The 27,354-nt window shown below is 45.4% G+C and overlaps 2 protein-coding genes and 1 long non-coding RNA gene across 12 annotated transcripts in view; 1 reads left to right on the top strand and 2 right to left on the bottom strand.

Annotated features, from left to right (window-relative positions):
• LOC309347497 (fatty acyl-CoA hydrolase precursor, medium chain-like) overlaps positions 1–20,985 on the top strand; it is a 22,602-nt gene extending 1,617 nt beyond the window's left edge. Inside the window, exons 2-15 of the mRNA XM_081872132.1 lie at positions 4,656–4,750; positions 7,927–8,131; positions 9,246–9,390; positions 9,981–10,114; positions 11,511–11,664; positions 13,175–13,279; positions 13,666–13,770; positions 14,299–14,334; positions 15,527–15,667; positions 15,758–15,838; positions 16,121–16,268; positions 17,576–17,707; positions 19,221–19,285; positions 20,783–20,985. Of these exons, the coding sequence (XP_081728258.1) occupies positions 4,656–4,750; positions 7,927–8,131; positions 9,246–9,390; positions 9,981–10,114; positions 11,511–11,664; positions 13,175–13,279; positions 13,666–13,770; positions 14,299–14,334; positions 15,527–15,667; positions 15,758–15,838; positions 16,121–16,268; positions 17,576–17,707; positions 19,221–19,270 (1,531 nt within the window). The 3' untranslated portion in view covers positions 19,271–19,285; positions 20,783–20,985. The remainder of the gene's footprint in view (positions 1–4,655; positions 4,751–7,926; positions 8,132–9,245; positions 9,391–9,980; positions 10,115–11,510; positions 11,665–13,174; positions 13,280–13,665; positions 13,771–14,298; positions 14,335–15,526; positions 15,668–15,757; positions 15,839–16,120; positions 16,269–17,575; positions 17,708–19,220; positions 19,286–20,782) is intronic.
• LOC309347502 (rho guanine nucleotide exchange factor 11-like) lies at positions 13,643–27,354 on the bottom strand. 10 transcript variants are annotated; one of them, XR_014158959.1, is made up of 8 exons: positions 26,257–27,354; positions 25,394–25,473; positions 25,119–25,244; positions 23,654–24,658; positions 23,478–23,553; positions 22,837–22,984; positions 22,384–22,457; positions 13,643–13,803 (listed from the first exon to the last, which is right to left on the bottom strand). XR_014158959.1 is itself a non-coding variant. In XM_081872147.1 (7 exons), exons 3-6 carry the CDS (start codon positions 25,142–25,144, stop codon positions 22,386–22,388), a joined length of 348 nt encoding a protein of 115 aa, XP_081728273.1. In that variant the 5' UTR covers positions 25,145–25,244; positions 25,394–25,473; positions 26,257–27,339; the 3' UTR covers positions 13,643–13,803; positions 22,384–22,385. The 10 variants fall into 10 exon arrangements, 4 of the variants coding, with proteins under 4 accessions (XP_081728273.1, XP_081728275.1, XP_081728274.1 ...); XR_014158961.1 differs by lacking the exon at positions 13,643–13,803 and adding an exon at positions 22,014–22,088 and having other exon boundaries at positions 22,384–22,477; XR_014158963.1 differs by lacking the exon at positions 13,643–13,803 and adding an exon at positions 22,044–22,088.
• LOC309347505 lies at positions 14,441–15,517 on the bottom strand. Its single transcript, XR_014158966.1, has 2 exons — positions 15,312–15,517; positions 14,441–14,669 (listed from the first exon to the last, which is right to left on the bottom strand). It is a non-coding gene; the product is annotated as an uncharacterized lncRNA (long non-coding RNA).

The raw sequence follows: 27,354 nt of genomic DNA, 5'->3' as shown, positions 1-27,354 counted from the left end.
AGCCAGATCCTATTCCCTAGCCCTCCCCTACAGCTTCATTCAGAGGAGCTGCCAGTGGCAAAGTGCTGCCTGCTCCCTAAGAGTCATCCTAAGTCCAAGAGGAGTGGCTGGGGTGGGTTTGCTTCCACTACTGCCTGCTGACGAGCAAATCTGATGCTTTTGCATATCACTGTGTTTGTTTGGTGTGGAGAGGGCTTGTGTGGGCCTTGTGACTGACAGCACCTCTCCCCTCGTGGGCACCACATGGCAGCGCGTGCAAGCCACATGGGTTGTTAACAGCAAGCCTGTGTATTTGTGTAATGATCGCTGTTACTACCATGATAAAATTATAAAGGAAATACTGCTTTGCTGCTTACAACAGTGAGTGCTTGTGTGTGTGTGTGTGTGCGCACACACACACACACACACTACTCTTACGATGTGTGAGTGTGAAACAGCCGCACATGCAGAGAGACACAGAAGAAATCAAAGAGAGACAGCATGCTGTGATTGACAGATACACCACTTCAGCAGGTGCTGAACTTAAAGCCAAAGGTGTGTGTGGCAACAAGTGATACAGTAATGATAAAAGCCATCTTTATTGTGTGCTGCTTTCTGCGCTGTGTGGCCCCAGCACATGACACTCCAAGACAGTGACGGCAGCACGCACACAGAATCACTCTGTTTTAGAGGATGTTTTCTATAGAAAAAGAGACCTGCTAAACTAAGTGTCTTCATTAAGGTTAATGGCTCTGGTTAAGTCTGTTAAGTATTTATTTGCAGGGGGCTGGTTGCTACTGAATTTACTAACTGGAGATGCTTCCAGAAAGGGGGCAGGTATGTCCTCTTCACCTGGCTGGAGGTTATCACATTGGTGAGCATCAGCGAATAGTCCCAGGTGACAGTCAAATCTTGAACTGGGCTAGGAAGAGACATGGGGTACTTCCAGTCTGTTGATATTTTGCGGTGGTCTTCGGTCCCATACCAGCAGGTTCAGGTTGTTTGGTTAGAGTTGATTTGGTGTTCTTGCTTAATACACTTGCTCCCCACTCCAAAAACAAAGCAAAAACAAAAACCGTCACACTTATTTGTGATGAGGGACCAGGAAAGGCACACTTTCTTGATACAATATTGTACAGCCTCCCTGCAAGCAAATCAAAGTGAATGCTCAACAAACAGACTGTCAGCAACCACAGAGACTGGGGCAGCGAAGAGGGGAGCTAGGAACCTCACAGGGGAGCAAGATATCTTGGGAGTATTTGTGTTGTGAGCCCTTCTGTCTTATAGTCAGGCTGCATGTGCGGCTACATAAAATCATATATCACAAAAAAGACGCCACTGTCTCTAGTGACCTTTATTCTAAGGAAAACAAACCTGAGAAATGTGCTGGCACCCCTGAAATATCTCATAGCTTCACAATTGGGTGCATGTAACGTTTCAACTCTGGCAATAAAATACATCAATGCTAAATATATGTGCTTAGAATGAAGTTCTGCTTATTGCTGCAGAATGTGTTTAGGACTGTTGCCTTGCTGTCCCATAATTCAGCTTTGCATTCAGTTCAGTGTGAAGGAGCCACATTACTCTGGCCAGCTAAGTGTACTGTTGCCATTCTATCCGAAAGAGGAGTTCTGCGCAGACTCTTGATCTAAATTCAGTGGTCTAACAAAGTTTAGAGCCTTAGCAACAGAGCACTTTAGAAATGCTTTGCATGCATATCATCATGTTGCAATTCCTACAAACAACTGTGTAAGGTCAGTAAATACTTTCCCCTATTGCAGATTAGTTCAGGGGTGGCATTGCATAAAAGCCAGAAGTCAGCTGAGGGCAACTCAATCTGTGTTCCAAGAGTTCTGCTGGTGAATGAGCACAGTCCTGCATGGTGCAAATTCCAGGGGTTAAAACCAGACAGTGTTCCAGAGTCCGGCCTCCCTTGACAGCCTCCCCCCACCCCCCGCTTAATTTTTTTATTCAGAATTAAAACAAAACATATTATCCAGAAACATATCATCCTTATCCCCCCCCCCCATTTTTCCTCCCTCCCCCCACCCTCCCACACAAAACCCACCCACCCTCACCCCCTCTGGCTTCCCTCAGTTCCAGTCTTTGATTTCTCTGAGAATGCTGTTTTCTGCATGTTACAAAGTTGTATAGATCCTCAAACTATTTAGCTGATTATTATCAATAAAAAGTTTGTGAATGTTTATTCAAAGCCAGCCAAGGAGTCCAGTTCGCTTTGTTGCGTCTTCAAATACTTTGTAAGGGGTTCTCATTCATCTTTAAAGTCACAGTTATCCTTGTCCCATAGCTTATATGTCAGTTTTGCCAGTTCTGCATAGTCCATCAGTTTTTCTTGCTATGATTCTTTACTTGGGGTTTCTTCAGTCTTCCATCCTTGTTCTATTAGAACTCTCATGGCCATTGTCGCATACATGAAGATGTTTTTCAGTTTTTTTGGCAGATCTATCCCTACAATCCCTAACAAAAATGCTTCAGGTTTTTTAACAAATGTTAAATGGAACATTTTCTTCTATTCGTTGTATATCATTTCCCAAAATTACATTACAATCCCACCACATATGATAAAATGTTCCCTCCTTTTCCTTACACTTCCAACATATATTTGAACTAGTTTTGTACATTTTCCCTAACTGCACTGGTGTCGTGTACCATCTGTACATCATCTTCATGTTTTTGGCAAGTATTTCCAAGACCAGGATAAACAATAATGGTGATAATGGGCATCTTTGTCTCGTTCCTTTTTGTATCTTACAATCATCCGTTATCACCTGATTTATAATTAATTTGGCTTTTTGTTCTGAATAGATTGCTGCTATTCCTTTTAGAAACTTAGAACCGCTTCTGATTTGTTCTAACAGCTTTATCATGAACTTCCAAGAAACATTATCAAAAGCTTTTTCAGCATCTATAAACATCATTGCTGCTTTCTTTTCATTTTTAGCCTCGAAATATTCTATTATATTCAAAATATTCCTTACATTCTCCTTCATTTGTCTTCCTGGTAAAAACCCGGCTTGATCTTGATGGATATATTCATTTAATTTTTTTTTAATCTATTAGCTAGAATATTTGCAAACAATTTGTAATTGTTATTTAACAAGGAGATAGCCCTACAGTTTTTAATTTGCAGCAAATCTGCGTCTTGTTTTGGAATTACTGTTATATAGGCCTGTTTCCATGTTTCTGGGATTTCGCCTGTGTTCAATATTTCATTCATAACATCTTTCAATGGGTTCACTAATTGCTCATTTAATTTCTTGTAATATTTTGCCGAAAAGCCATCTGGGCCTGGAGACTTGCCATTTTTAGAGCTTTTTATTGCCTCAAGTAATTCTTGCATTGTTATCTGGGAGTTAAGAATGTTCCTTTGTTCTTTTAAATATGGCATATTACTACTTCTGATGTACTCTTCTATCTTAAATGTTTTTTTCTTTCCCTTGTCTATACAGCTCAGAAAAATATTTAACAAATCCTTCTCTTTTTTCCTTCAGCTTGTCTGTGATTCTGCCATTTATGTTAATTTTATTTATGAAGTTCCTTTGTTCACTTTTTTTCAACTGCCAGGCTAACAACTTCCCCGGTTTATTTGCATGCTCAAAATATTTTTGTTTTACTCTTTTTATTTTCCAACTAATTTCCTCGCTTATAATCATTGAATATTGGGTTTGTAATGTTTTAATTGCCTATTTTACTGCCTCTTTATTTGCCTTGTTTGGCAGCTGTTTCTCCTTTTTCATAATTTCCTCTAATATTTCTTTTTTCTTTTTCTCTCTCAATTTCCTTTTAAATGAGTTTTGTTATATAAAGAGTCCTCTCATTACAGCCTTGCTTTCGTCCCAGACCATCTGTAACTTTGTTTGCCCTTGACTGTTTATTTCAAAATAATCCCTCAGGGACTTTTTTGCTTTTTCAACAAATTTTTGATCATCTAATAAATCATCATTTAATCTCAATCTAAAAGAAATTTGGCTTTCTTTTTGTAGTTCCATAGTCGGGGAATTATGGTCTGAAAAGGTTCTGGGATTGATGTCAATTTTTTGGACTCTTGTTTCCAATTCTTTGGAAATCCATACAGAATCTATTCTCAAGCTGCTATCATGTACATGGCCGTAAAAAGTATACTCTCTATCAAACATATGTCTCATTCTCCAGATATCTATCAGCTTTAGATTTTGAGTCATGTCAAAAAATGTTTTTGGAGGTTTACCTTCTTTGGTTTCTTTTTTCCTGACTGATCTGTCTTTGTCTAAAGTTGGAACTCCATTTCAGTCTCCCATTAAAACAATCTTTTGATCTGCAAATTCAAGTAGTTCTGTTTATAGTTTTTTGGAAAAAATTGCTTTTTTATCATTAGGTGCTTAAATACCAACCAGTATCACTTTCTCTCCCTGGATTTTAATTTGTATTATTAAAACTCTGCCTTTTTCATCCTTCTGAATCAATGTGGGTTCAAGTGCACCCCCTACTTAATTATTAATGGCATTGCCAAAGGAGATGGAGCTGCTGCTGCTGGACCATCTCCAAGCCCTGTTCAAGGTTAATTGCAGGCCTTTCCTCTGCAACTGAACTCTCCTGGCATCAGATGTTACACAATCCTTACTGCTTATCTTTGCCAATGCCAACCTTTGCACTGAAAGAAGCTACTTGTGTTTCAGGCATCTGAGTGGGCTGAAGATTTCGATGGCTGGCCCAATGGCTTGGTTGCTCCCTCTGATCCTGGCCTCCTGGGCCACCGTTTTGACAGCTGAAGGTAGGATTTTAGATTTTTTATATATAAAAAATTATTCAAATTTGCAAACAACCATCAAGCAAACAAATAAAACAATTATCCACGCTTAGCTTTTGCCTGGATCTTTACTGCTCTGTGTCTGAGAGTTTGTTTTCTTTCCCCCGAGCTTTCTCCACGGGAACCCGTTCTTTACAGCTGAATTGGAGCAAATTCGTGGTTTCCACAAATTGATGTTTGCTCCAATTCAGCTTTAAAGAGCAGGTTTGTGTGGAGAAAGTGGCAGGATGGGGGGGGGGGAAGGGCACTTGTACACGAAGCTTTAAATCATAGAATCTTAGAGTTGGAAGGGACCCCAAGGGTCATCTAGGTCATTTAAAACCTCCAAGGAATGAGAGTCCACCACCTCTCGTGGGAGTCTGTTCCACTGCTGAACAGCTCTTACTGTCAGAAAGTTCTTCCAGCTGTTTCGTCAGAATCTCCTTTCTTGCAACTCGAAGCCATTGGTTCGAGTCCTACCCTCCAGAGCAGGTATGGTTCATGCCTAGAAAGAGTGGAGGAAAGGTGCATGTGGAAAAGTCCTGGCAGCAGCTCATCAAGGCAGCTGGAGGTGTGGGTCAGGCAGTTTCCTAACTCCATCATCCCAGGCACCTTCTTCAGAAGTGGAAATGCTGTGGTGGGGGAAGGGTTTGAAGGTCCCTGGGCTGTGTGTAACTCTGCCCTTCACTGGGGTCTTGACTTGGGGGCAAGTGATGGCTCCGGTGGCTATTTCCCTCTAATGCCCATCCTTCTAGACCTCTGGCTTGTTGAGCCAAACAAGATTTCATCACCCAACATGTCTCTGTGATCCTACAGCTTTCCCGTTCAGCTGGAGCCTCAGGTCTAATATGGCATCATGGCTCCACCTGACAACTTGGAAAGCTTTGGAAGTGGGCATTTTGGGCTCCTGCCTCAGCTGCAAGGTTGGCCCACTTCCAGTTCTGACTTGTGAGGCATATTAAGCCCCAAACCCAGGATTAGAGATGGTAGCAGAGGAGGACACTGAGGTGCAGAAGGGGAGCTTCACGCGGGCCAAACTCACTTGGGGGAACTCAAACTGGGGACTCAGCTACACAGTTGCAAACAACAACAACAAAACAACGTTTTAAATGTGCTGTGAAGTGAAATATACAAATGTGAGAGTGAGCTATGCAAAATTCTATGTATTTTTCAAAACTTTTTTTTTAAAAAAGCATTTTCATGGCGTTTTTTAATATGTGTGTAGATTCCACCTGGGATATAACTCTGCTACCAAGACAAAACTTGCTAAACTGAGACAATTCTTGTTGTTTTGCATGCTGAAGCCCTAATAGGTTGCATTTACAATCACGTTTGTCAGAGTCACCCGTGGTCCCAGCTCACAAGAGACCAAAGTCCACTCCAGCTTATGTACAAAAGCTTTAATTGAAGAACATTATTAGCTTTACATCCGAGCTCCGTGACTCTACGTCTGTTACGCTTAGACCGCTGAAGTACCCTCTGAGTCGGTCCCCCCTCTACACCAGTTTAAGAGGCTTGTACTGGTCCACCTCTTTCTCTCTTTCCTTTTCCGCAGGGTCTTTCTGCCCCCCTGTGTTCTCTCCCTTCGGGACTCTCCAGAGGCTGAGTCCTCTGCCGCCTCCTCCCCCCTCCTTCGGGCTTTGGGACCAGGCTCCTCCCCAGGACTCTCTTCATTTCCGCGCGCCTCCCATTTTGAACTTGGCGCGCGTACGTTGCTCCTGACCTTGCCTTCGACAGTTACACTGCCCTCGATACTACTTTCCTCCCCTTCCGGCAGGACGTTTTGCCCTGATCTCCTTCCCCTCTCTGCTTCCTGTTCTGCTCCTTCTGACACACTGGTCACTCCTCCCCCCTCACTCCGTTCCAGCGGAGCAGCCGGTCTCGCTCTCCAACTCCCACTGGGGGTTCCCCCTTCGTTTCCCTGCTCCTGACTGCTTCCCCCTCTAGCTTCCCTTGGCTTGACCAGAGGGGCTCCCTTTTGGGAGTCCTCCGATTCACTGGACGGACTCATGGACAATCTTGGGTCATTGTCATCCTCTTCCTCGTCACTCTGGAATCCTTCCCCCTCACTCTCTGTCTCCTCCCTCATCTGCGCCTCTCTCCCTGAACCCCTGACAACGTTCATGCTGCCAAATCACACATTCTCTTCCCGCTGCTGTTGATGCCAAGGATTAAAATATGACCCAAAGGAACACAGAGGGAGGGAGGGGAAGTTACTAAGCAAATTGTGCAGAAGAAAAGGGGGGGGGTAAAAAAGAAGGGGGTGTACAATCCTCCTGCTGAGAAGGTGGAAGAGGAAGGGGAGCTGTGGGACTGCTGTTAAGAAAACACCCATGGAGAATACAAAACCAGTGCACTGGTTGGGCGGGAAGATTCCAGTAGAGTAAATAGTTCCCCAGAATGAATCCCAGATAATTACGCCATCTGCACTCAGTTCTCAGCCAGGGGGAGTGAGTGAGAGAGAGAGAGAGAGATTGGGAAGTCCTGTGTGGGTACACATACCAAGCTTTCAGCAGCCAACAGTGTGATGAGGCAGAGGAAACACAAACAGTGGTGTCCCCATTGACCAAGGCAGAGATATTAGTAAGAAAGGATTTATTTCAAAGGCAGTCATTCTTGGATCAAGTTGAATGTGGACAGGGGTGGGGTGGGGACTAGGGTGGCACACATGCCATACTTTTAAAGCACATTTTAATCATGTTTTTTCTCCCCAAGGAATCCCAGGAGTTGTTCTGGTGCTGGGAATTGTAGCTCCATGAGGGGTTTCCCAACAACTCTCAATACACTTAATAAAATATAGTTTCCAGGATTTGAGTGTATGTGCAAATGTCTGATGTGTACACAACCTAGGTGGCCAGTGAGTCTTCCTCTAATTTATGATTTGATTAAGTGTAAAAAGGTGCATTAAGTCAGTTAAGGATATCCCCAAAGGAGAAGTTCTGCCCGGCTTGCAGAAAGTGGAGCTTGTGCCGCCTTTGGCCGCATATGGCCAGAGCAGCATTGCTTCAGGATCCCCAGGCTTTTCCAGATGTGAAATCTAACCCTGCTTCTGACACCGGAGAGCTGAATAGTTAGCATTTAGAAGCTTGAAATTCTGCAGCTTCTGTGCAGGAATAGCAATGGTTCTCTGACTCAGACATTTCTGTTCTATGCACACACAGGCCAAAATCCTTCTCTTCCACAAGTGCTTACCAAGAATGGGAAGCTCCAGGGCCAGCAGGTCCAAGTCAGTGGTGCTGAGAGAAAGGTGGACGTTTTCCTTGGAATCCCCTATGCAAAGCCACCACTTGGGCCATTACGGTTTTCCCAACCGCAGCCGGCAGAACCTTGGAGCAATCTGAGAGATGCAACTTCCTACCCACCAATGTAAGTCAAGTGCAGGGGAAGTTGGGTCACCCCGAAAAAGTATTACCTGCTGTCAAGGGATTGTTAGAAAAGTTGACCTAACAGAACTTGCTAACCAGGCTGTAATTTTCTGAATGCCCTCTGGATATGAAAATCCCCTCAGTCAAAATTAGTGTTACTTTCGCCACTTTCCAGTCCTCAGATAATGGAGGTTCATCTGAGGGATAAATTACATATTTTTGTTAGAAGATCAGCATTTGAGGTCTCTTGGGTGGATGCTATCCAGACCCCACAATTTCTTATCTTTTTATTAGTAGTAGTAGTATATCTAGACCAGGGGTAGTCAACCTTTTTATACCTACTAACCACTAATGCATCTTTTCTTGATGGTAAAATTTCTTTACCGCCCACTAGTGTTGCAGTAACATGTGGCGTAGAACCCCCTACCGCCCACCTGGAATCCTGAAACGCCCACTAGAGGGCGGTAGGGACCAGGTTGACTACCCCGATCTATAGTATTCTAGACCGTGTGTGGCATCTGCAACCTTCACACCAAGCAGGCAGGTTACCATGCACTCTGCATGCCAATGAGAAACCTAAGTATTTATGTCTCTAATGATTGAATCACCCCCTACAAGGATCCCCCTGGCCTTCCCCCCAAGAAATTGTTCCCTTTTAAGACAGCATTTCCCTCTTTTTCCCTGAGTGATGCTTTGCTTCCCCAGGACGCCCCCCCCCCAATCCTCCATGAAACAAACTAGCTTTTAAAGCAAACTAGCTTTTAAATGGTTTTAAACTGACCTGAAAGCTGAAACTTGTGCCATAGCAAAGGGAGGGCAACAGTCAGCTACTCAGAAGGCTTGTCTTAGAGGCTTGGTGGCCTTTGTTCGGCAGCACCACTTAAGGAAAAGACTATATCAGATCAGGCAGGGACAGGCTGCCGCCCTGGGTTTCAGTCCTTTGTTGGCATTCTCCAACAAAGCAGTTCACCAGAATTGCTTCCCTCCATGCATTAAGTCATGCAACACTTTGCTTCCTCTCTACTCAGCTGGTGTTTGCTGACAGTCAAACATGAAAAGCTTTTTTCGCACTGTGTGTACTGAATTAGTTTATTTCTTTTATTTGCTTTGTCAAGGTGTCTGCAGGATCCGGAAGTGGGACAAATGCTGTCAGATATGTTTACTAACAAAAAGGAAAAGGTCTCTTTGAGTATTTCTGAAGATTGTCTGTACTTAAACATCTTCACCCCGGCTCGTTCTGACAAGAACAGCAAGTTACCAGTAAGTCATGTTCTTCTTCAGGCATTTTCACTCCCTATTATGTGTCTTGGTCAAGCAGCCTGCCAAATGTAGCCCACGTCTATATAAACGTACAAAGCCTTAAACAGCTCAGGATCCAACTACTGAAGGAATCAGAGAATCTTAGAGTTGGAAGGGACCCAGGGGTCATCTGGTCCAACCCCCTGCAAGGCAAAAAGTCTCAGCTAAAGCATCCATGGTTGGATGGCCATCCAACCTCTGCTTAAAATCCTCCAAGGAAGGAGAGTCGAAAACCTCCCAAGGGACACTGTTCCACTGTTGAACAGCTCTTACTGTCAGAAAGCTTTTCCATATGTCTAGTTGGAATCGCCTTTCCTGCAACATGGGTTCGAGTCCTACCCTCCGGAGTAGGAGAAAGGAAGTTTGCTCCCTCCTCCATGTGGCAGCCCTTCAGATATTTGAAAATGGCTATCATATCTCCTCTCAGTCTCCTCTTTTCCAGGCTAAACATACAAGTGAAGCATGACATCAAACCCACTCTGAACATTTTATTTCCCTCTGATGGGGCAGGTAACCCAGCATGAGCCCCAAATTCTATCTTTTGCTTTCAGGTGATGGTCTGGATCCATGGAGGAGGATTACTGGTGGGTGCTGCATCCACATACGATGGGTCTGCGTTAGCGGCTTTTGAAAACGTGGTGGTGGTGGCAATTCAATACCGGCTGGGCATTCTTGGTTTTTATAGGTAAGACTTTTGTCCCAAGCTCCTTCAAGACTGTGCCTGAAACGTGAGTGGAGCAGAAGGAAAGGTCCCCACCCGGGTGTTCCTCTCGGGGATTGGATGGACTACCCATCCACAGGCCACCCATGCTGCTTTCCTCCCTCGTGGGGGACAGAATGGATTGCTTGGTGGCAACCAAAAGCTTTCCACGGCCAGTGCTGGAGTGCCACAGGGAAAACGGAGCCTGCCTTTCCCACTGCTGACAACACACTGGAGCCTCAAACTGTGAGCCCTCTCCCTGGGGACAGGGCAGGAGGTAGGGTGAGCAGGCAGAGTGCCACACCACTGAGACCACATTGTGTATCATACCACTAAGTGACCATGGGTGGTGGCCCTTTGCAGGTGGTGGCCAGTAGGCGGCTGCTGGAGGCTTTCAGGGCTGGGTGGAGGGGCACAAAGGAGCTTGGACTGTGCTTTCTTAGGATTACAGCTTTCGTGTCCCTGTTCTGCCGTCACAACAAGCTGTGAAGTAGAAGAGGCAATAGACCTCTGGCCTGAGGCTAAGTGGGGATTTGAACCTGGATTTCAAGCCCAGGTCTCTAAGACTGGCTGTCAGTGACTGGGAAAGTGGAACTTCTATTCAGATATTCACATCTTCTACAACACCCCTTCCTCCCCTCCAATGTGCATGTGGTCAAATCTAGACACGTCCAGTGAGACATCATTGCTTCTGGAGAGGCTGCTTCATTTCAGGGTAATCAGATTAAAAGGAATTATTGCAGGGCATTTTCTCGTTGCATGCCCATGGGTTGGTTTTGTATTGTGGCTGTTTTTCAAAAAGTTAATCAGGTTTGGCAGATCTTCTGTCTTTGCACCATGGGGGAGGGTGCTGTACTGCATCTGCACCACACACACCCCAGGCTAAGATTGGATTGCATTGTTCCTTGTCATGCCTGTCCTACCTCCCAAGACCTCTTAACATCTGCATGCGGGCATAACATTTGAAACAGGGTCTCTGCAAGTAAAGATTCAATGCATATAAACACAAATTGCACTATGAATTTCAGGATGATATATGGGATGTGGTTTGTGTTGCTCTGGCCCATGTGTGTTGCATTTGACATACACAATACAGTCCTTGCATGCAAATGTTACAGCTGACTACACATGTCCAGGATGACAGGCATGCTGTGGATCATTACCTGAACTGGTTTAGTATTGGCAACAGATATTAGGACAGCCTTAGGACATTTGAAGGAATGAAAGTTTGTAATTCAGCTAGGAGAATCTCTCCTTTCCATTTGCTTTTCAACAAAGTGAAAATAAGGAATGTTTACTATTTCCTTTTGTAGATGTCTTTTTTTCTGAACCCCCAAATACCATCTGAGCCTATCATTTCTGTGCTTCTTTTTCATTCTAGTACTGGTGATGAGTTTGCACGTGGAAACTGGGGCCTCCTGGATCAAGTGGCAGCTCTCCAGTGGGTCCAAGAGAACATTGCAGCCTTTGGAGGAGATCCTGGATCAGTTACTATATTTGGAGAGTCTGCAGGTGGATTCAGTGTTTCTGCCCATGTAGGTTCATGGGGATCATAACATGTGCTATTTAATTTATGATTATTTATGATTCATTTGTTTATTTTTTGTTCATAGAATTTCCAGGCCTTCTATTGCAAGTGATTAGCTATAAAACTTAGCAAATATTACATTTGTTATATTGCTCTATAAACCTAAGATTAATAATGTGAAGAAACTACCCTGAAAACAACTCAAGAGAGTGTTTTAATTGAAATGTTGCATTAAAAAAACTGGAATAGGAAAGCTTATAGAACAAAATGGGCAACTGATATTGAAGGCATTTTTTTTTTTTTTTTTGCAAATTAATGTCACTCTGAAGCAGTTTAATTTGAGAATAAACTTATAGCTGATTTCTATTACTCAGATAGAAATTGGAAAAAGCATATTTAACCTTCTAACGGTCAGTGGTTCTCTAACCAGCCCCGCCCCCAGGCTCTAAACAGGCAGCCCTGTTTAGGGAAACTTTTAATGCGTAATAGACTATTGTATTTTAATATTCTGTTGGAAGCCACCCAGAGTGGCTGGGGAAACCCAGCCAGATGGTCAGGGTACTGTATAAATAATAATAATAATAATAACCAATAGTGAAATGTGGGGTGGGGTTCAAGGCCTGGCCCTGCTTATGAGGCAAGCTGGTGACAGCTGTTTCATACCCTCCAACATTTCTCCAGTGAAAATAGGGATGTCCCATTCCATAAAGATAATCTTACTATTTATACTCCACACATCTTCCTGGGTTGCCCCAACCACTCTGGGCAGCTTCCAACATGTATACAAACATAATATAACATTACAAATTAAAAATAAAAACCCTTCCCTATGCAGGCTTGACTTCAGACGGCTCAGGAGTCAAATAACTCCATACCCTCCAACATTTCTCCAATGAAAATAGGGACAGCCTAAGGGAAAGAGGGACATTCTGGGATCAAATCAGAAACTGGGATGGCTTCTCTAAATCAGGGACATCCCTGGAAAATAGGGACACTTGGAGGGTCTGCTGTTTGGGGTAACATTCAAAGGGCAACAAATGGTGTCATCTGCCAAGGAGGCTGTCTCTCTGGGGGAGACCATCCCTCCCTGCTTTGGTGGGTAACAATTGAACCTAGGCAGGTTTGAAGTGTGTCAGAATTGATAATCTTCCACATTAAGGGTCAAAGTAGCTAATGCGCTGGTTTTCAAACTTCCTTTTGGCAGACCTTCAGAATATCGGAGTGGACTGCAGACCACTCACATAGTTAATGCAGGGCTCTGGCTCAGTGTGTTGGGGCCCACTGTTGCTCCCCTTAACTGAGGGTGTGCCATAGTTCTGCCACTCTCACCTGTGCCTGCACTTTGGAGGGATGAGGCCCAGGGTGAAGGCGGCATTACAGATCTTCTCGCTGAGGAGACCCTGAGGAAGTCCAGCAGCCCTCAAGAGGAATGCTTGGACATTGCCACCCTTTTGGAAATAGGAGTGATATGGCAAGGCCCTGACTGGGATGTCTGTTTTCCCTGCTTCCCTTCTCAGGTCGTATCTCCTCTGTCAAAAGGTTTGTTCCACAAAGCCATCTCTGAAAGTGGCGTTTCTGTCATGGAAGCTCTCACAAAGGTTAATCCACAAAACTTTGCAAAGGTCAGTATGTGAAAATAGCCCTAAGAATATGGATGGAATTGGCAAGGGAGGGCAGCTAGAGCTGAGCATGTGTGCTGGTCCAAGGAGCTGTGTTGCACTTTTTAAAACCAAAAAACCAAAACATGAAGTGGCCTGTTTCTTAGAGTGACATGCAACTGTCTCAGGGTTCTTACACCTGTCTCAGGATGTTGGGCCCTCCCCCCCCATGTGTTGCACACTTAGTTCCATGGCGTTGAAGCATTCTCCTCTGCCCTCCTCTGCTCCTTTCATTTACACCTCGCTGTGTCCACACAAGTATTAAAAATATTTGTGCTTCTCCTGATGGAGCAGAACAGCCTGTTCTTTCTGACGCTCAGCCAGGACTGGTTTCTTTCTCATGGTTGCAGAAAATTGCTGCGACTGCTGATTGTCCGACGTCCAGCTCAGTTGAGATGATTCGTTGCCTCAAGGGAAAGACGGAGAACGAGATCCTACAGACGACTCTCAAGATGGTAAATGTGCTGCAATCTGATGCTGCCCTCTGCCTAGATAGGGAGATAAAAGTATTGATAGAGGTTAAGGAATCTCAGAGTGGAACTAAATGTAGAGATGTTGTTAATAATAATAATAATGGCACAATCATTTTTACTCCTCCTATCCCTGTTCCATCACTGCATGAGAATTGACTATGCTTATTGGCCATGAAATGTTACCAGTTGGGAGGTGGGAAGCACTACAGGTAAGGGAGCAGGGAGAGAGTAGCATGCCCTGCGTGAGTGGAGCTCCTCACACCTTGGAGCCTGTCCAGCAGGCTGGCAGTACAAGCCCAGAAGAGAAGCTGCTCCTGCAAATGTCCCACTGGTTGTTTAATCCGCTTCCTTCCAAGGCAGTGTTCTTCTGGGGCTTTGCCCTCTTCTGCCCTGTGCACAACTCATAGTTTTCCTGTGTGTAGGACAATTTCTCAGTGATTTATGTCTGCAGACCTTTAAATAGGAAAAAGACCACGTGACACCTGTCTTCTCCCCTTCCTGTAATTGCAGGATTTCACCACAATGCATCTTGGCTCAGAAGAAGAAGTGAGTAAATCAATGGGATGAGGATGGCCTGAGGGGAGGGAAGCAAGTGAAGAACACTTACCATGAGAACAGGCACCAACAGAAGCTGACTGGGGGCAGCTCTAAGCCAAACTGCAGGCAAGAGTTCTCTGCACCTCAGGATCCATAAATGGAATCTGGATGCACACTTTTATGTGGCTGGATGCCACCCACCCCCATCTTAGTAAAGATAAGAGTCATGTCCCTTCTGCATCTGCCCCCACCTACTATTGGCATTGGCTCTCAAGCTGAAAAAGACTCCCCAGCCCCATTTTATAAGATGTCCTGTAATCTTGTTGATGTTAAGTACCAGCATCCTAGTTCTTTTTTCTTTTTAATGGAACCAGACCTTTTTGTAATAATAATTATAATTTAATAATAATTTATTATTTATACGCCGCCCATCTGGCTGAGTTTCCCCAGCCACTTTACAGGCGTGGCCTAATTTAAAATGTTCCCTGGTGCCCCCAAAATGGAAACCACCCCTCCTGACATATCTGGCTCTCCTCTGTGCATTAATGATACCTCGGCTCCACCTGCCTAGCTGGCCCTGTGCATAGAACAGGGAGCGTTTCTGAGGAAGCAGCCTTGGGTTTGAACTTCCTACTTAGCAAGCTAAACTTTGCTCCCACACATGGCTACCTCTCCCTGTGTCATTGATGCCAAAGGGCACCACTGGGAATTGTGACTCTGGGATAGATAAGCTACAGTTCCCAGGGATCTTTGGGAACGGGGAAATGTGCTTCTAAGATATGAGTGTATGTATGCAGCCTGAGATAGTCATCTTGTGCCATTTGATGCTGCAAAACCTTCACTTCTTGCCACTGATGGAGAGGTAGTCTTCTGCGGAAGACAAAGCCTAGGACAGTAGCTCCTAGTCCAGCTCCAGTCTCACAGAACAGCCCATGGAGCCCCACCCACCTGGCTAAACAGAGCCAGCCTGGTCAACCAGGGCTGGCCCTTTTCTCATGTACTCTTCATGGCATTGACCCTTTGACCAGCAAGGGTGTGGGCCACAAACAGGCTTCACCACAAGAATGCCTCCTGCCTTTCAGAGCAAGAGGAAGAGCAGAACATCGGACATATTTATGTTAGGCATAAATGAAAGTTCCAGCCCTGAAGACCGAAGCAAAAGCAAATAACTGATTATTTTTTTATTCTCCCCTCCCTCCAGCACACTGTGTTCTACATTGCAAGTGTTGATGGTGTATTTCTTCCAAAACACCCCAAGGACCTCCTTGAAGAGAAAACGATTAATAATGTTCCATTCATCATAGGCGTCAATAACCATGAAGCAGGATGGATTATTCCTAGTGTAAGACATTGTGTGTGTATTTTCATGCACCTTTCTGGAGCCCCCTAGTGCTCACATCTAGAACTAGGAGCTCTGCTTCTTCTCCTCTAGATGCTGCAGTTGCCGGATGCCACCAAGGGGCTTGACAGAGAGACGGTCACTCTTGTGCTGCGCAGCTCAGAGCAAATCTTGGTAAGGGGCTTTCTCAGACTGATTGACTTTCTAATGTCATTAGCCGTACTTCCCCAAGTGAATTGTTGCTTGGGGTGGCAAGGAGGGGCTTTTTGGAGATGCTTGATATCCACTGGCTGTCTAAAGAACTCTTTTGAACATCTTCATCAAGGGGATGGCAGGGAAGGAAAATTACAGGATTCCCAGCAGAAGGGAATAATGTAGTTCAATGTTGCCCTTGTCCTTGATCATGGGGGAAGCTTGTTTTCAATAACTCTTACTGCCTGTATCTGCCCATTGCAGGGTGTCGCTCCGGAGCATGTTCCTATAGTTGCCAATGAATATCTGAAGGATGTTAGCGACCCTGTACAGCTCAGGGACAAACTCCTTGAGCTGCTAGGAGATGTGGTATTTGTTGCTCCAGCCATCCTAACAGCGAATCTCCACAGAGGTCAGTTGCTATCAGAGTTGTTGCATCACAGGTGGGCCAGTAGAAGTGAGCTAGCTGCTCACTAGGAATGAGGCATAAATTGGGTTTCATTGGGATTTTAATATGAACCTCACCAATTCACACTTTCTGAAACAAAAGTGAAACATAGCTAGCCTTCAAAATTAGCTTTCTCCCAATTTTGTGATGCAATTCTCCCACCAAATAGTGTGTGCATCTGGGGAAAGTTTGAAGGAAAAAAATCCATATCTTAGTGAAAACTACACATAAAAATGCATTGTGTTAGGGAAGATTGCTTGCAAAAATATGTTGTTAGGAGAAATTTGAACTAAAAAGTTTGTGGGTTTTCATGAGGACTTAACAAAAAAATTGCCAAAATGTGGAGCACCTTCCTCCTGAATTGATTCCCTCCATCCAAGATGGATCCAAGATCCACTCCAAGATCCACTCATGACAGCTGCAGATGCTGAGCCCAGGTTTGTTGGTGTGTGAAGCATTTATTTGCTTCCACCGCTGAGCTGCTGGCCTTCAGCATTAACTGCCTGTGGCTCTCTCAGAATGGCCATGCAAGCATTTGGTTGGGGTAGGGGGGTGGAGATTACTTTCTACCAGGAACTCTGGTTTTCAGTTTGAAGTCTGGGAAATAGTGGGTATGCTAGTTGAGAGAATATCCCCTGGAACCTCCACATGGAAAGAAGTCAAGAGTATGGGTGAGTCCCAAGAGTTACTGAGCCCAAGGAAAGGTTTTTCTTTCTGGTTTTGTATGTAACTTATGTGCTCCAAACTCAAGGTTTGAATGCTATGAAGAGTTTTTAAGTGGAGATGAAAGCATTTTGACAGAGGCTTCACTTTCCTTGGATACACACACACTATTTTTTGGTCCCACTGTCACCTCAGGTTTTGGAAACAGTTAAAAACTCTTCAAAGCCTCTTTCTCACGAGAGATAAAGTGAAGTGAACACCTGCCCCACAAGCAGTGACCCCCCTTCAAACTGTCATCAACTCTCTGAAAAATGACTTCCAGTTCCAGTTCCAAAATCAAGAGTGGGCAATTAGAACTGGCTCACAGACTGAATCCAGAACTTCTCCCCCACAACAGACCATTCTGGACCTAAATGAAAAGGTTTTTGTAAATTAATTAATTAATTAATTAATTAATTAATTATTGTGCCCCCATTAATTAATTAATTAATTTTGGTTCCCTCCTGTCTCCTTCCACCAGCTACGCACTCAACATGTTGCTTTATGTTTATTTTGGGTAATGTGCCAGAGAATGCCCCCATTCTAACATCATCTTTGGTTTTTTCCAGATGCTGGCTACCCAGCCTATGTGTATGAATTTCAGCACCGTCCAAGTTCATCCTTGGGCTTTAAACCAGACTATGTTAAAGCGGACCATGGTGATGAAATTGGCTTTGTCTTGGGGAAGCCTTTCTTAGCAGGTGAGGTGCTTCTGCTCTCTAAAACTTTTTACATTTTATTTTTAGCAATTAATGATATTTTGGTTTCGTCTGCAAACGATGGCCATGTAATCACATCTAAACAGGATGTTTAAACCTCAGGATTGCTGGTGGTCACAGAGGGGCTGTGGGTGGCTGCATTTTGAAGACTCTTAAATTGTTGTCCAAGGCAGATCCACATGCAATTTGTTAACAGCAGTCAGATTTTAAGGTTGTGAAGGTATGAGCCACTGTTGCCAATCCAACACTTCCCACCCCTCTCGCTTCTGGTCCTGGCATCCCAGCATTGATTGCATGAGTGACTCTCACTGAGCCTAAATGGCAAGAGGAGTGAAGTTATGGACGAAAGCTGCAGGAGCTCCATTTTCACCAGGCAGTGAAGCTCTTTCGAAGCATGTCTCCCTAATCTATAGGACTCCTTAGTGAGTATCTTGTGACTCCAGCTGCACTCAAGCAGAACGAAAGTGACCTACACTATTGGCCAGAATTATGGAAACTTTTTGGAAAAAGTATATTTCTGAGGTTTGATGGCTCATAACACCACTTTTTTTGAGTGATACCATAAAATTATATGCCAATGGAAAGATAATGAAGAATGCAGCAAAGTTTGTTCAGTTATCTGTACTCTATCAAACGTTATAGCCAAATAACCAGAAAAAGGAAGCACAACTTGCTTAGGTTGATATGCAGTAGCTTTCCTTAATTTGAATGTAGCCAATGAGCATGAGTGTTTAGAGAGCCAATCAGGTGTTATGAGCAATCAAACTTTGGAAATACACTTTTCCCAAAAGGTTTCCACAATTTTGGCCACTAGTGTATTAAAGGCTAGGTGACCTGTAGCAATGTATAGGAATTTTATATAACTCATTTTTTCTGTTGTCCTCACCCCATAAAGAGCCACTCTCTGTGTTATGAAGCTATTATTGTTACGCAAGAGAAACTGAATTATTTCTGTATACAGGCAGAGCATAAGGAGGAAGGGCTCATAGCATTAACACTCTGCTTCCCCATTCGGTTTCCAAGAAGATCTCCAAAGCCTCATCTTTGGTTTCACAGAGAGCAAGTAATCCTCCAGACCACCAGCCACCCAGGCCGATAACAATATTTTATATCGCTCCTTTGTTGTGATTCTTATTATTGTGGTATTATTATTGTATTGCATTTTTGTATTTGGTATACATAGAAAAGGTAAAAAAGGTAAAGGACCCCTGGATGGTTAAGTCCAGCCAAAGGCGATTATGGGGTGTGGCGCTCATCTCACTTTCAGGCCAAGGGAGCCGGCATTGGTCCACAGCTTTCTGGGTCATGTGGCCAGCATGACTATACCGCTTCTGGGGCAGCGGAACACCATGGTTGTATCCAATGGGTGAAATTCAGCGAAGCTTTACTAAGAGTAGACCCACTGCAATTATTAATTTACCCTGAGTAAAAGTTGAAAACTATCCCATAATCTTTAAAAATGGCTTACATCTGTATTTTTGTCTCTTGTCTGCAGGTGATGCAACAGAGGAAGAGAAAAGACTGAGCAAAACGGTTATGAAATAATTTTGCTCGCAGTGGGTGAGTAACAGAATAGAATAGAATGCTGATGTTGTGTTACTGTAATATAGGCCTTTTTGAACCAATGGGTGCATTTTGAATTTTGAGAGAATGTTATGGGCACAAGTCACAAAATGGCTGCCATGAAGGTGTGGCATAACACAAATGGCATAACACAAAATTAGACCACAGTCATGGCTCCTTTACTCTCTCACACACATACACTCCTCCAGGACAATCTATTGCTTAGCATGTGAAGCCAGCTATATCCTGCTAGCCCTCATTGTGGAGATACAGCTGTTAAAGGCAGAATAACCCTGTTTTTTTCTCCAGTGTCAATCCTACACTAAAGTCTAGGCTGCCATCAGATGCCCATTTACCTGGGAGTAAGCTCCATTAAACACTTACTTTGAAGGAGATGTATAAACCCTTGTACTGTAAGTGAAAATACAGCAAATTCTTAATGAGGGCCTGGCTTCCAGCTCCTGCAAAACAGGAGAACATACCTCGGCCTCTTTGAAAAAATTTCACCATTTGAATTTGCCATTCTGGGTGAGGAATTATTTAACATTCACACACACTTACCATGTAGTATTTGCAATAAAATAACTTCTAGGGAGGGCTGACCACAGAAAAAATGCATCCCAGTTGCTGGAGGAAAAGGAAATATAAACTACGGAGATTTCAAGGACCACTAAAAATACATAAGTGAAGAAAGCACACTAAAGGCAAGTGGACATTAGCAGCTGTTTAGGACCCTGGGGATCCTTACTGCATGGTGGTCAGACATCTCATTTATCAATCAGAGGTCTGACTTCACTTGGCAGATTGAAGATGTCATGCTAGCTCATTTCAGAAAAAAATTACTTAAAAGGGTGTCTGCACATTTTGGTTGATAACTTTCTTTCTAGGAAGGTCAGAGACCAACTAAAGAAAAGAAAAAAGATTGGAAGCTTAGAGTCCAGGGACTTCAACAAGAGTGTTTGCACAGGAGGGCTGGCCGCCCCTGTCTTAGAAGATCACAGGATGAACATAAGCCAATAGTGAGATGCAACTGCTTTGAAAGCTAATGCAATCTTAGGCTTCATTGACAGAATCATGTTCAGATTGTTGAAAACCATATAGAGTCAGTCTATCCTGCATTAGCCAGGCAGCACCTGTAGTCTAGTGTCCAGCTCTGGGCGCTACATTTTAAGGACATTGGCTGGCTGGAGGTTGGGGGGGCGAGTGACCAGGGTGGTGAGATATATGTTCTATAGGGTTAAGGATGTGTCAGTGAAGCAAAACCCCTGACCCACAGTCAGCGCCATAAAACATCGATTTGCACAGCAATATAGGCAGGAGGGTGTAGTGGGAAGAGCAGGAGCCTGTTTAGTTGGCTTGTGTGCCTTGCGAGGTGGTCAGGGTCCTACTTCCAGTGAAATGACCCCAAATTGTCCCACCATCACCCACAAGAGTGAGCATATTTGGGAAAACAGGTCCTGTGGGAAGCTGATGGCCTCTTTTTATGTTTTCTAGGAACCCGAACGGTGCTGGCCTGGTGAACTGGCCCCGGTATGATGCAGCTGAACAATACTTGGAAATAGGCTTAAAGCAGAAGCCAGCAAAGAAGCTGAAGGAGCAAGCAGTTAACTTTTGGACCAAGACCTTACCTGAAAAAATAGCTGAAAGCCAAAGGCGAACTGAATTATAAACCCTTAACCAGGCTCAGGTTGCTACAACACAGGAGATACTTTTTTGTTTCACTGGAAATGATTTCACAGAGAATTGTTATCCACAGTTTGATGTTTGGTCAGTTATTGTCCATTGCCCACCAATTTGTTGAACAAAATATAGATGGGGTTCTGATTACATTTGCAAGCTTCATAACTGAAGAGCTTATTTTAGGCCCACAGGCCTGATGAAGCGTCCTCATTCTGCCCACAAGACCATTTTTACCCTCCTTCCCTACAGCTCCATTAAGCATGATATGTCAGGTGCAGGGCAGGTAAAAGCCGGGCAGGTAGAATGCCATAGAGTGATGGACTGGGAAGTCCTAAGAGAAGTGACCTATAATGGAAAATGTACGATGTATATACAAAAAATCTGGGAAATGTACGAATACTTCTTTTTTTAAAAAAAGCACAAAATACATGAAAAGAACAAAAAAAGTAACAAACCAATAACACATAACTAACATAATTAATGTTACTAATTAAGGCCTATAAATTCTCTTTTTTGAATGCAAAACACTGCAAATTTCGAATAAAACCTCTTGATTTCAAAATACAGTGGTACCTCGGGATGCGAATGAGATCCATTCCGCAGCCCCGTTCGCATCCCGAAGCGAACATAACCCGCGTCTGCGGGTCACGTTTCGGTGCTTCTGTGCATGCGCATGCAGTGAAACCCAGAAGTAATGCGCTCTGTTACTTCTGGGTCGCCGTGGAGTGCAACTGGAAAATGCCTAACCCAAAGCTTATTCATCCTGAGGTATGACTGTAAAGCTAAAACAAGTATCCTAGAGACATATACAAAGTTGTCCTAAGTAGGTTGCAAAAGCAGCACTTGCACTTGCGGGCCTGCTCACAAAGTGATGCTGGGCTTGTGGGGCACCGTGTGCCCAGCTTTGCAGCAATGGGCAGGGGTCGCTCCTGCAGCACACCCCGTCCCCACGGCCTTGCCCCCATGGTGCACCCACCCCAGGCACAGGCGGGGAATGCTCCACCACTGCTGGATATTCCTCTTCTGCAACAATTCACAGGGCATTGCTGATCTCAAATGATTGGGGAGAGGTTGTGACGGACTCTCCCGTGTAACGCTGCCACCACTCCTTGTCTATCTCCTGCAAGAGGGGTAGCCAGGGGGAGGGGGAGTTAGGGACTCTAAGAAGGAGGGCAGCTGCCACAGGGGGGGGGGTGTCTATCCCCTTCACCCAGCTAAGAAGGCTCCCTGGTTCTAAACCAGATGCTTTTGAGTGGCAAGGGGTTCTATTCTACCCCAAGGGCCACATGCCCACATGGGAAACTTCTTGGGGCTGAGAGCTTTCAGAGGAGGAAGTGGGACTGGAATACCCACCCTTATTTATTTGGCCTGCCAGGACACCCTCTCACACCCTCCCCCCAAAAGACTCCTCTCACCTTCAGCCTCTTGATATTCCTTGAGATCTGCCCCAGGAGGTCCATGATGGTCTGCATGCTTGGCCACTCCACCTCTGTTGAGACAGGGAACCCTCTGTATAAAAAGAGTCGGCCTTTGAGGTGCCGCCAGGCTTTTTGCAGACAGGGAGCTGCTGTCCAGGACGTTTCCTAGTCTTGCCTCTTTCAGTGCCCATGAGCTCCATGGGTGGTAGAGATGGCCCAAGCCAACTCTCTTCGCTGTGAGCCAAACAACCCCAATGAGTGAGGAGCAGATGCCCACCTTGGCCCTGTTTTCCGAGTCTAAATACCCATTGCAGAGCTGCTTAAACTCTACTGCAGTCAGGGAACCGCAGGGAGGTCAATCATCACCCAACTACCCCTCCCATCAACCAGGCACCCTTTCCCAGGCAAGGGGGCAGCAAGGAACCGTGGTGTTATGGCCCCCCTTCTTACTGTTGGCCATGGGGTGGACAAGGAGGGTCTTGAGAGGAACAACGGGACTTAAGGGGGAGCTCTCCTTCCTGAGCAATTTAAGCCGCAGCCACTGCCCCTTTCGCTTCAGGAACATGACCAGGTCTTTGAGAAGCAGGATGTGAAGGTCCTAAGAGACACACACACAGAGGGGGTTGTTGCTCACCTGCTCCACTTACCCCAAGGAGAATATCAGGGTGTCAGGCTGCAGAATCAGACCAAAGGCCCCACAGGTCAGAGGGACAAAGGATGCTGGATCAAATCAGCCCTTGCACCCATGTAGTCCATGTGCGTTTCAACTGCTGAGGCTCTACTTGTTTTAGGGATCATGTTCTAAAACTGCTTGGTTCTTTTAATCTTTTTAAAATATACCTGAGGTCCCTGTGCTTGGTCTGTCTAGCTCAGCCTTGTCTCCTCTGGTTGGCAGCAGTGGCTCTCCAGGTCTTTTAGACTCAAGAGACCCACAGCCCACATTGATTCATGTCAGTAGAAAAGGGAGATATAAAAAGCCAACCGGAGAGGAAGCACACACAACCCTCCACTATAAGAGGTCTGTGCTCTCTCTCTCTCTGTGTGTGTGTGTGTGTGTTTCGGAGGAGAGGTTGTTTCTTCCAACCACGTACCCATAGTCTTCAACTTGCTGATGCACAACTTCAGAGGCCCCTCATGAAACAGTTGATAGTCCTTCACGTCAAGGTTCTGCACAGCAGGGACAGGAAAAGGCATCATTTTAAAGAGGGAAGAGCAGGCTAAGGTCAGTCACTTGAGAGAAGGGCAAAGGGCGGAGGGGAGGCCTTACCTGGAATTCCACGGCCAGCGGGTGGCTGCTGTTCTGCAGAGACCTGGCATCCAGCCAATTCTGGTAGGTGCCTAGTTGATGTTGGTTCTCAGCCTGTTCTTCACACTCTGGAGGATTTCCTTGCTCTGGTTGCGCTGGTGCTCCCAGGTCAACCCTGAGCGAAGGAGGCACAGAGAGACAGGGTGAGAGAGACAGCGGGGCTGACAGGCTGCTGGCAAAGTTGGCTTTGTTTTATTAGTTTGAGACTCACAAGGTGATCACAGAACAAACTAGGAACAAAGCAAACAAGTCTGAAAGGCAGATGAGCAGCAGCAGCAGCCCAGATGCAGAAGGCAAAAGCATCCTGGTTTGCTGATAGGAAAGTGGGCAGCCAAACAACACTCACACCCTACAGACTCGGCCCCACTAATGCAAGCAGAGGGGGGTTGTATAAACATGCCCCCAATCTTCCTCACCATCATCCTTTTGTGTGCCGTCTTTCCCTAGTAAGGCAGGCTCAATGCATCTTACAACCTCCAAAATTTAGGAAGCACGTCAACATTTAATCATTGAGAGATGCAGGTATCGTGGGACACCCTCCCCACCTAGGGTTGCCATATCTTGGAGAGCAAAATGGAGGACAGCTTGAGCTGCTGCCAACCTAAGCTAGCAAAAGAGGCACACAGGGCTGCTGCACCTCATTCCTCTTTCCCCTGGCTCGGGCTGGCAGCTGCCGTGGCATACAAAGCAGCCCAAGCCCCAAGAATCCAGACATTTCCTTAAAGTATAAAAATCTGCCCAGATGGGCATGTTGGCCCCCCAAAAGAGAACATGTCTGGGTTTTCCCGGACACATGGCAACCCTATCCCCACCGCACCGAACACACACATATGTGGAGAGAAAGAGAGCATCAGTGTGCTTGAGGATGTTATCCAGCAGCAGAGGGTAGCTGGTCAAGCGCTGCATCTCAGATTCGAGGAAATCCTTCAGCTGGCGCTGGTGACATTGAGGGCAGCTCTCAATTTCCTGGGAGAGGCAGAGAAGGAAGCAGGCAGACAACCTGTTTCTGGAGATCAGAGAGAGTTAGCTACCTCCAGGATCACAAGCAACCAAACAAGAGGGAAGCATGTTGCTGCTCAGCTCCTACTTGCTTATGGGCTTCTCCTTTGGGGCAGTTGGGTGGCCACTGTGAGAAGAGGAAGCTGTCCCTCATTCCAAAGAAACCTAACCCTGGGAAAGTTCCTGGAATCTCGTACCGCTTGGAGATTGGGGTGTGTACAACAATATTTTACCACTAGATCATCTGGTTGGTTCTCCTGCACTCTTGCATTTGCCCAAGTAGTGAGCAGCAGGGAGAAGAAGGCAGGCTTCTTACCCCTTTCCCTGAATGGAAAACACCCCCCCACCCCACCCCCCGGACAGTGCCAAGCCAGCAATGGAAAAGGCCCTTTCCTTGAGCAAAGTCTACTCTTCACACACAGGATACCTGAATGATGCCCCGGAAGTCAACATCCTTCCACTGCTTGGTCTGGAGGAACTTCAGGGCCTTGGACTGCTGCATGCAGAATTTGATGACAGCCTCCTGGACCTCTTTGCTTGCACCCACACCAAACTATGGGGGAAGGAAGGAAGGGAGCGGGCAGGGAAGAAGAAACACGTCTGGTGAGCATCAGGAAATCAAAGGCCCAACTCAACCAGAGACCCCCAGGCAGCCCCCTCCCAGTCACTGCCAGCCTCCCTGCTCTGCTGTGGGATCATTACCTGGGAAAGTAGGAGGTCCTCGATCTCCTCAATGAGGGGCGCTTGCTCTTGCAGCTTCTTCATTGGCTCTGACAGAGAACCTGGGAGAACAGGGAAGAGAGATGGGAGGGGAGGGTGAGAAGGGCAATGGGAGTGGGGGAGGGGCAGGGGAATGGCCTGCTTTAAAATTATGCTTTTTTTTTTTTTTAAGTGCCAGTTCCTCAGCAATGGAGGCAATGTGTCTCATTTATTTACCGGTATATCATTTAAATCCCACCTTTTCCTCCAAGGAGTTTAAGGGGGTGTACGTGGATTTCCTCCTCATTTAATCCTCACAACAACGCTGTGACTCGGTTAGGCTGACAGGCAGCAACTGCCCCACCACCACCACCTTCCACTGCCAAAGGCAGTAGATGACTCTAAGTTATCCCATTCCTGAGGAGCATTGCTCTTGCGCTCATGCCTTGCTGCTTGTGGCCCTCCCTGAGAACAGGCTGCAGCTCTGGCTGGGCCTTTTGGGCCTGATCCTGCTGCTGGAAATGCACCCAAAGAAGAGAGCACCCAAGGATGTAGGTATGAGCGCCACCGAAGTAGGGTGTGTATTTTAGGGCTGAGTGAAAAATGATCTCCCATAATTCCCCATCCTATTTGTGGTTGGTGAAAATGGAGGTGGGGAGCATCCTCCTGAATATTTGGGACGGGGGAGATGGTAATTCTGCTGCAATTTGGATGGTGACAAAAAAGGAAACACAGGAAATTCTTTGGAAAACTCTCTGGTAAAATTGTTGGCTCATGTAACACCCAGCATGGGATTTAGAAAGCTCAAATAACCCAGGAGCATCTTTAGAACCTGGGCATGCCTCCGCTCTAGCCCATGACTTTACCTTCTGTGCAACCAATACCACACTGGACCAACAACTAAGCCAAATAAATTTCTCCAAAGGAGCAAGATAGTTCCCGTGTCAAAGGATCAAATGAAGACAGTTATTCAAAGAAGAGGTTTCCAAAGTCATTGGATCAGATGAAGACAGTTATTCAAAGGAGAAAGAGGTTTCTCTGAATATGTCCACAAAGTCAACTAATCTGAAGGCTTTTCAACTGATCCAACTGACAGGGCTTCCAACTGACACAAGGATCATTTAAAACAATTCAAATGGCCTCCCTGGAAACAAAACAATCCACAGCTGGTTGTGAGATCAGAGCCTGGCCAAGGACTGGACCCAGTGGGCTCTGGGCTCCAGGCATGCTCTCTCTGCCAGGCCCATGTCACCACTTGGCAACTTCAGGCGGCTGCCAAGCCCCTGACCCCCCCCCCTGCATTTACCCTCAAGCAGGAGGCTTAGGCAGCTGCATCTAGGCTCCCCTTAGAGTTCCCCCAAATCCTCCCAACTTTGCACCCCTTTGGAGAATTGAAGGAAATAAGGCAGGACATGACTCTGATCCAGTTTCTAGCACCTCCTAAAACTCACCTGTTTGGCCAGGAGTTGGCTGGCTAGTGTTCCATTGTTTGGTCATTGTGTTTTATCAGTTCCAGTGGTTTGGATGTTATTTTAAATGTTAGAGTTTGTGGGCTTCATTGGATTATGGAACTGTTATAGTAAAATCCTTGGGCTCACTTGGATTGCCAAACAAAGACACAAGTCAGGAATATAGGAGCAAAATAGCAGCCGGTAGGTCTGACCTTTATTCAAAAGACTGTTGCAACAGGACTTCTACCCAACACATGGAAGAAGCAGGAAGTATTTACAAAATTGAACTGTGGTGGTTTGGGGGATGCTCTGGGGATGCAGTGTCCCATTTAACTGGAAACAAACCCCCCCCAACCTTAATAAAAATTCTGGTAACAGAACTACCTTCTCTCTCTGCCTGGATTCTCACCCACATTCTCCACCTCTAGGCATCTTTTTAAAAACATGTTTGTGCTCCTAGAGGCCTTTCTTGGTGTTTTACTGTTTTTTTACATGAAAACTCCATCTTTTGTC

This window comes from Podarcis erhardii (genome assembly GCF_964252035.2).
Source record: "Podarcis erhardii genome assembly, chromosome: 7".
NCBI classification, from domain to species: domain Eukaryota; kingdom Metazoa; phylum Chordata; class Lepidosauria; order Squamata; family Lacertidae; genus Podarcis; species Podarcis erhardii.
This window is presented reverse-complemented; position numbering and strand designations above follow the sequence as displayed.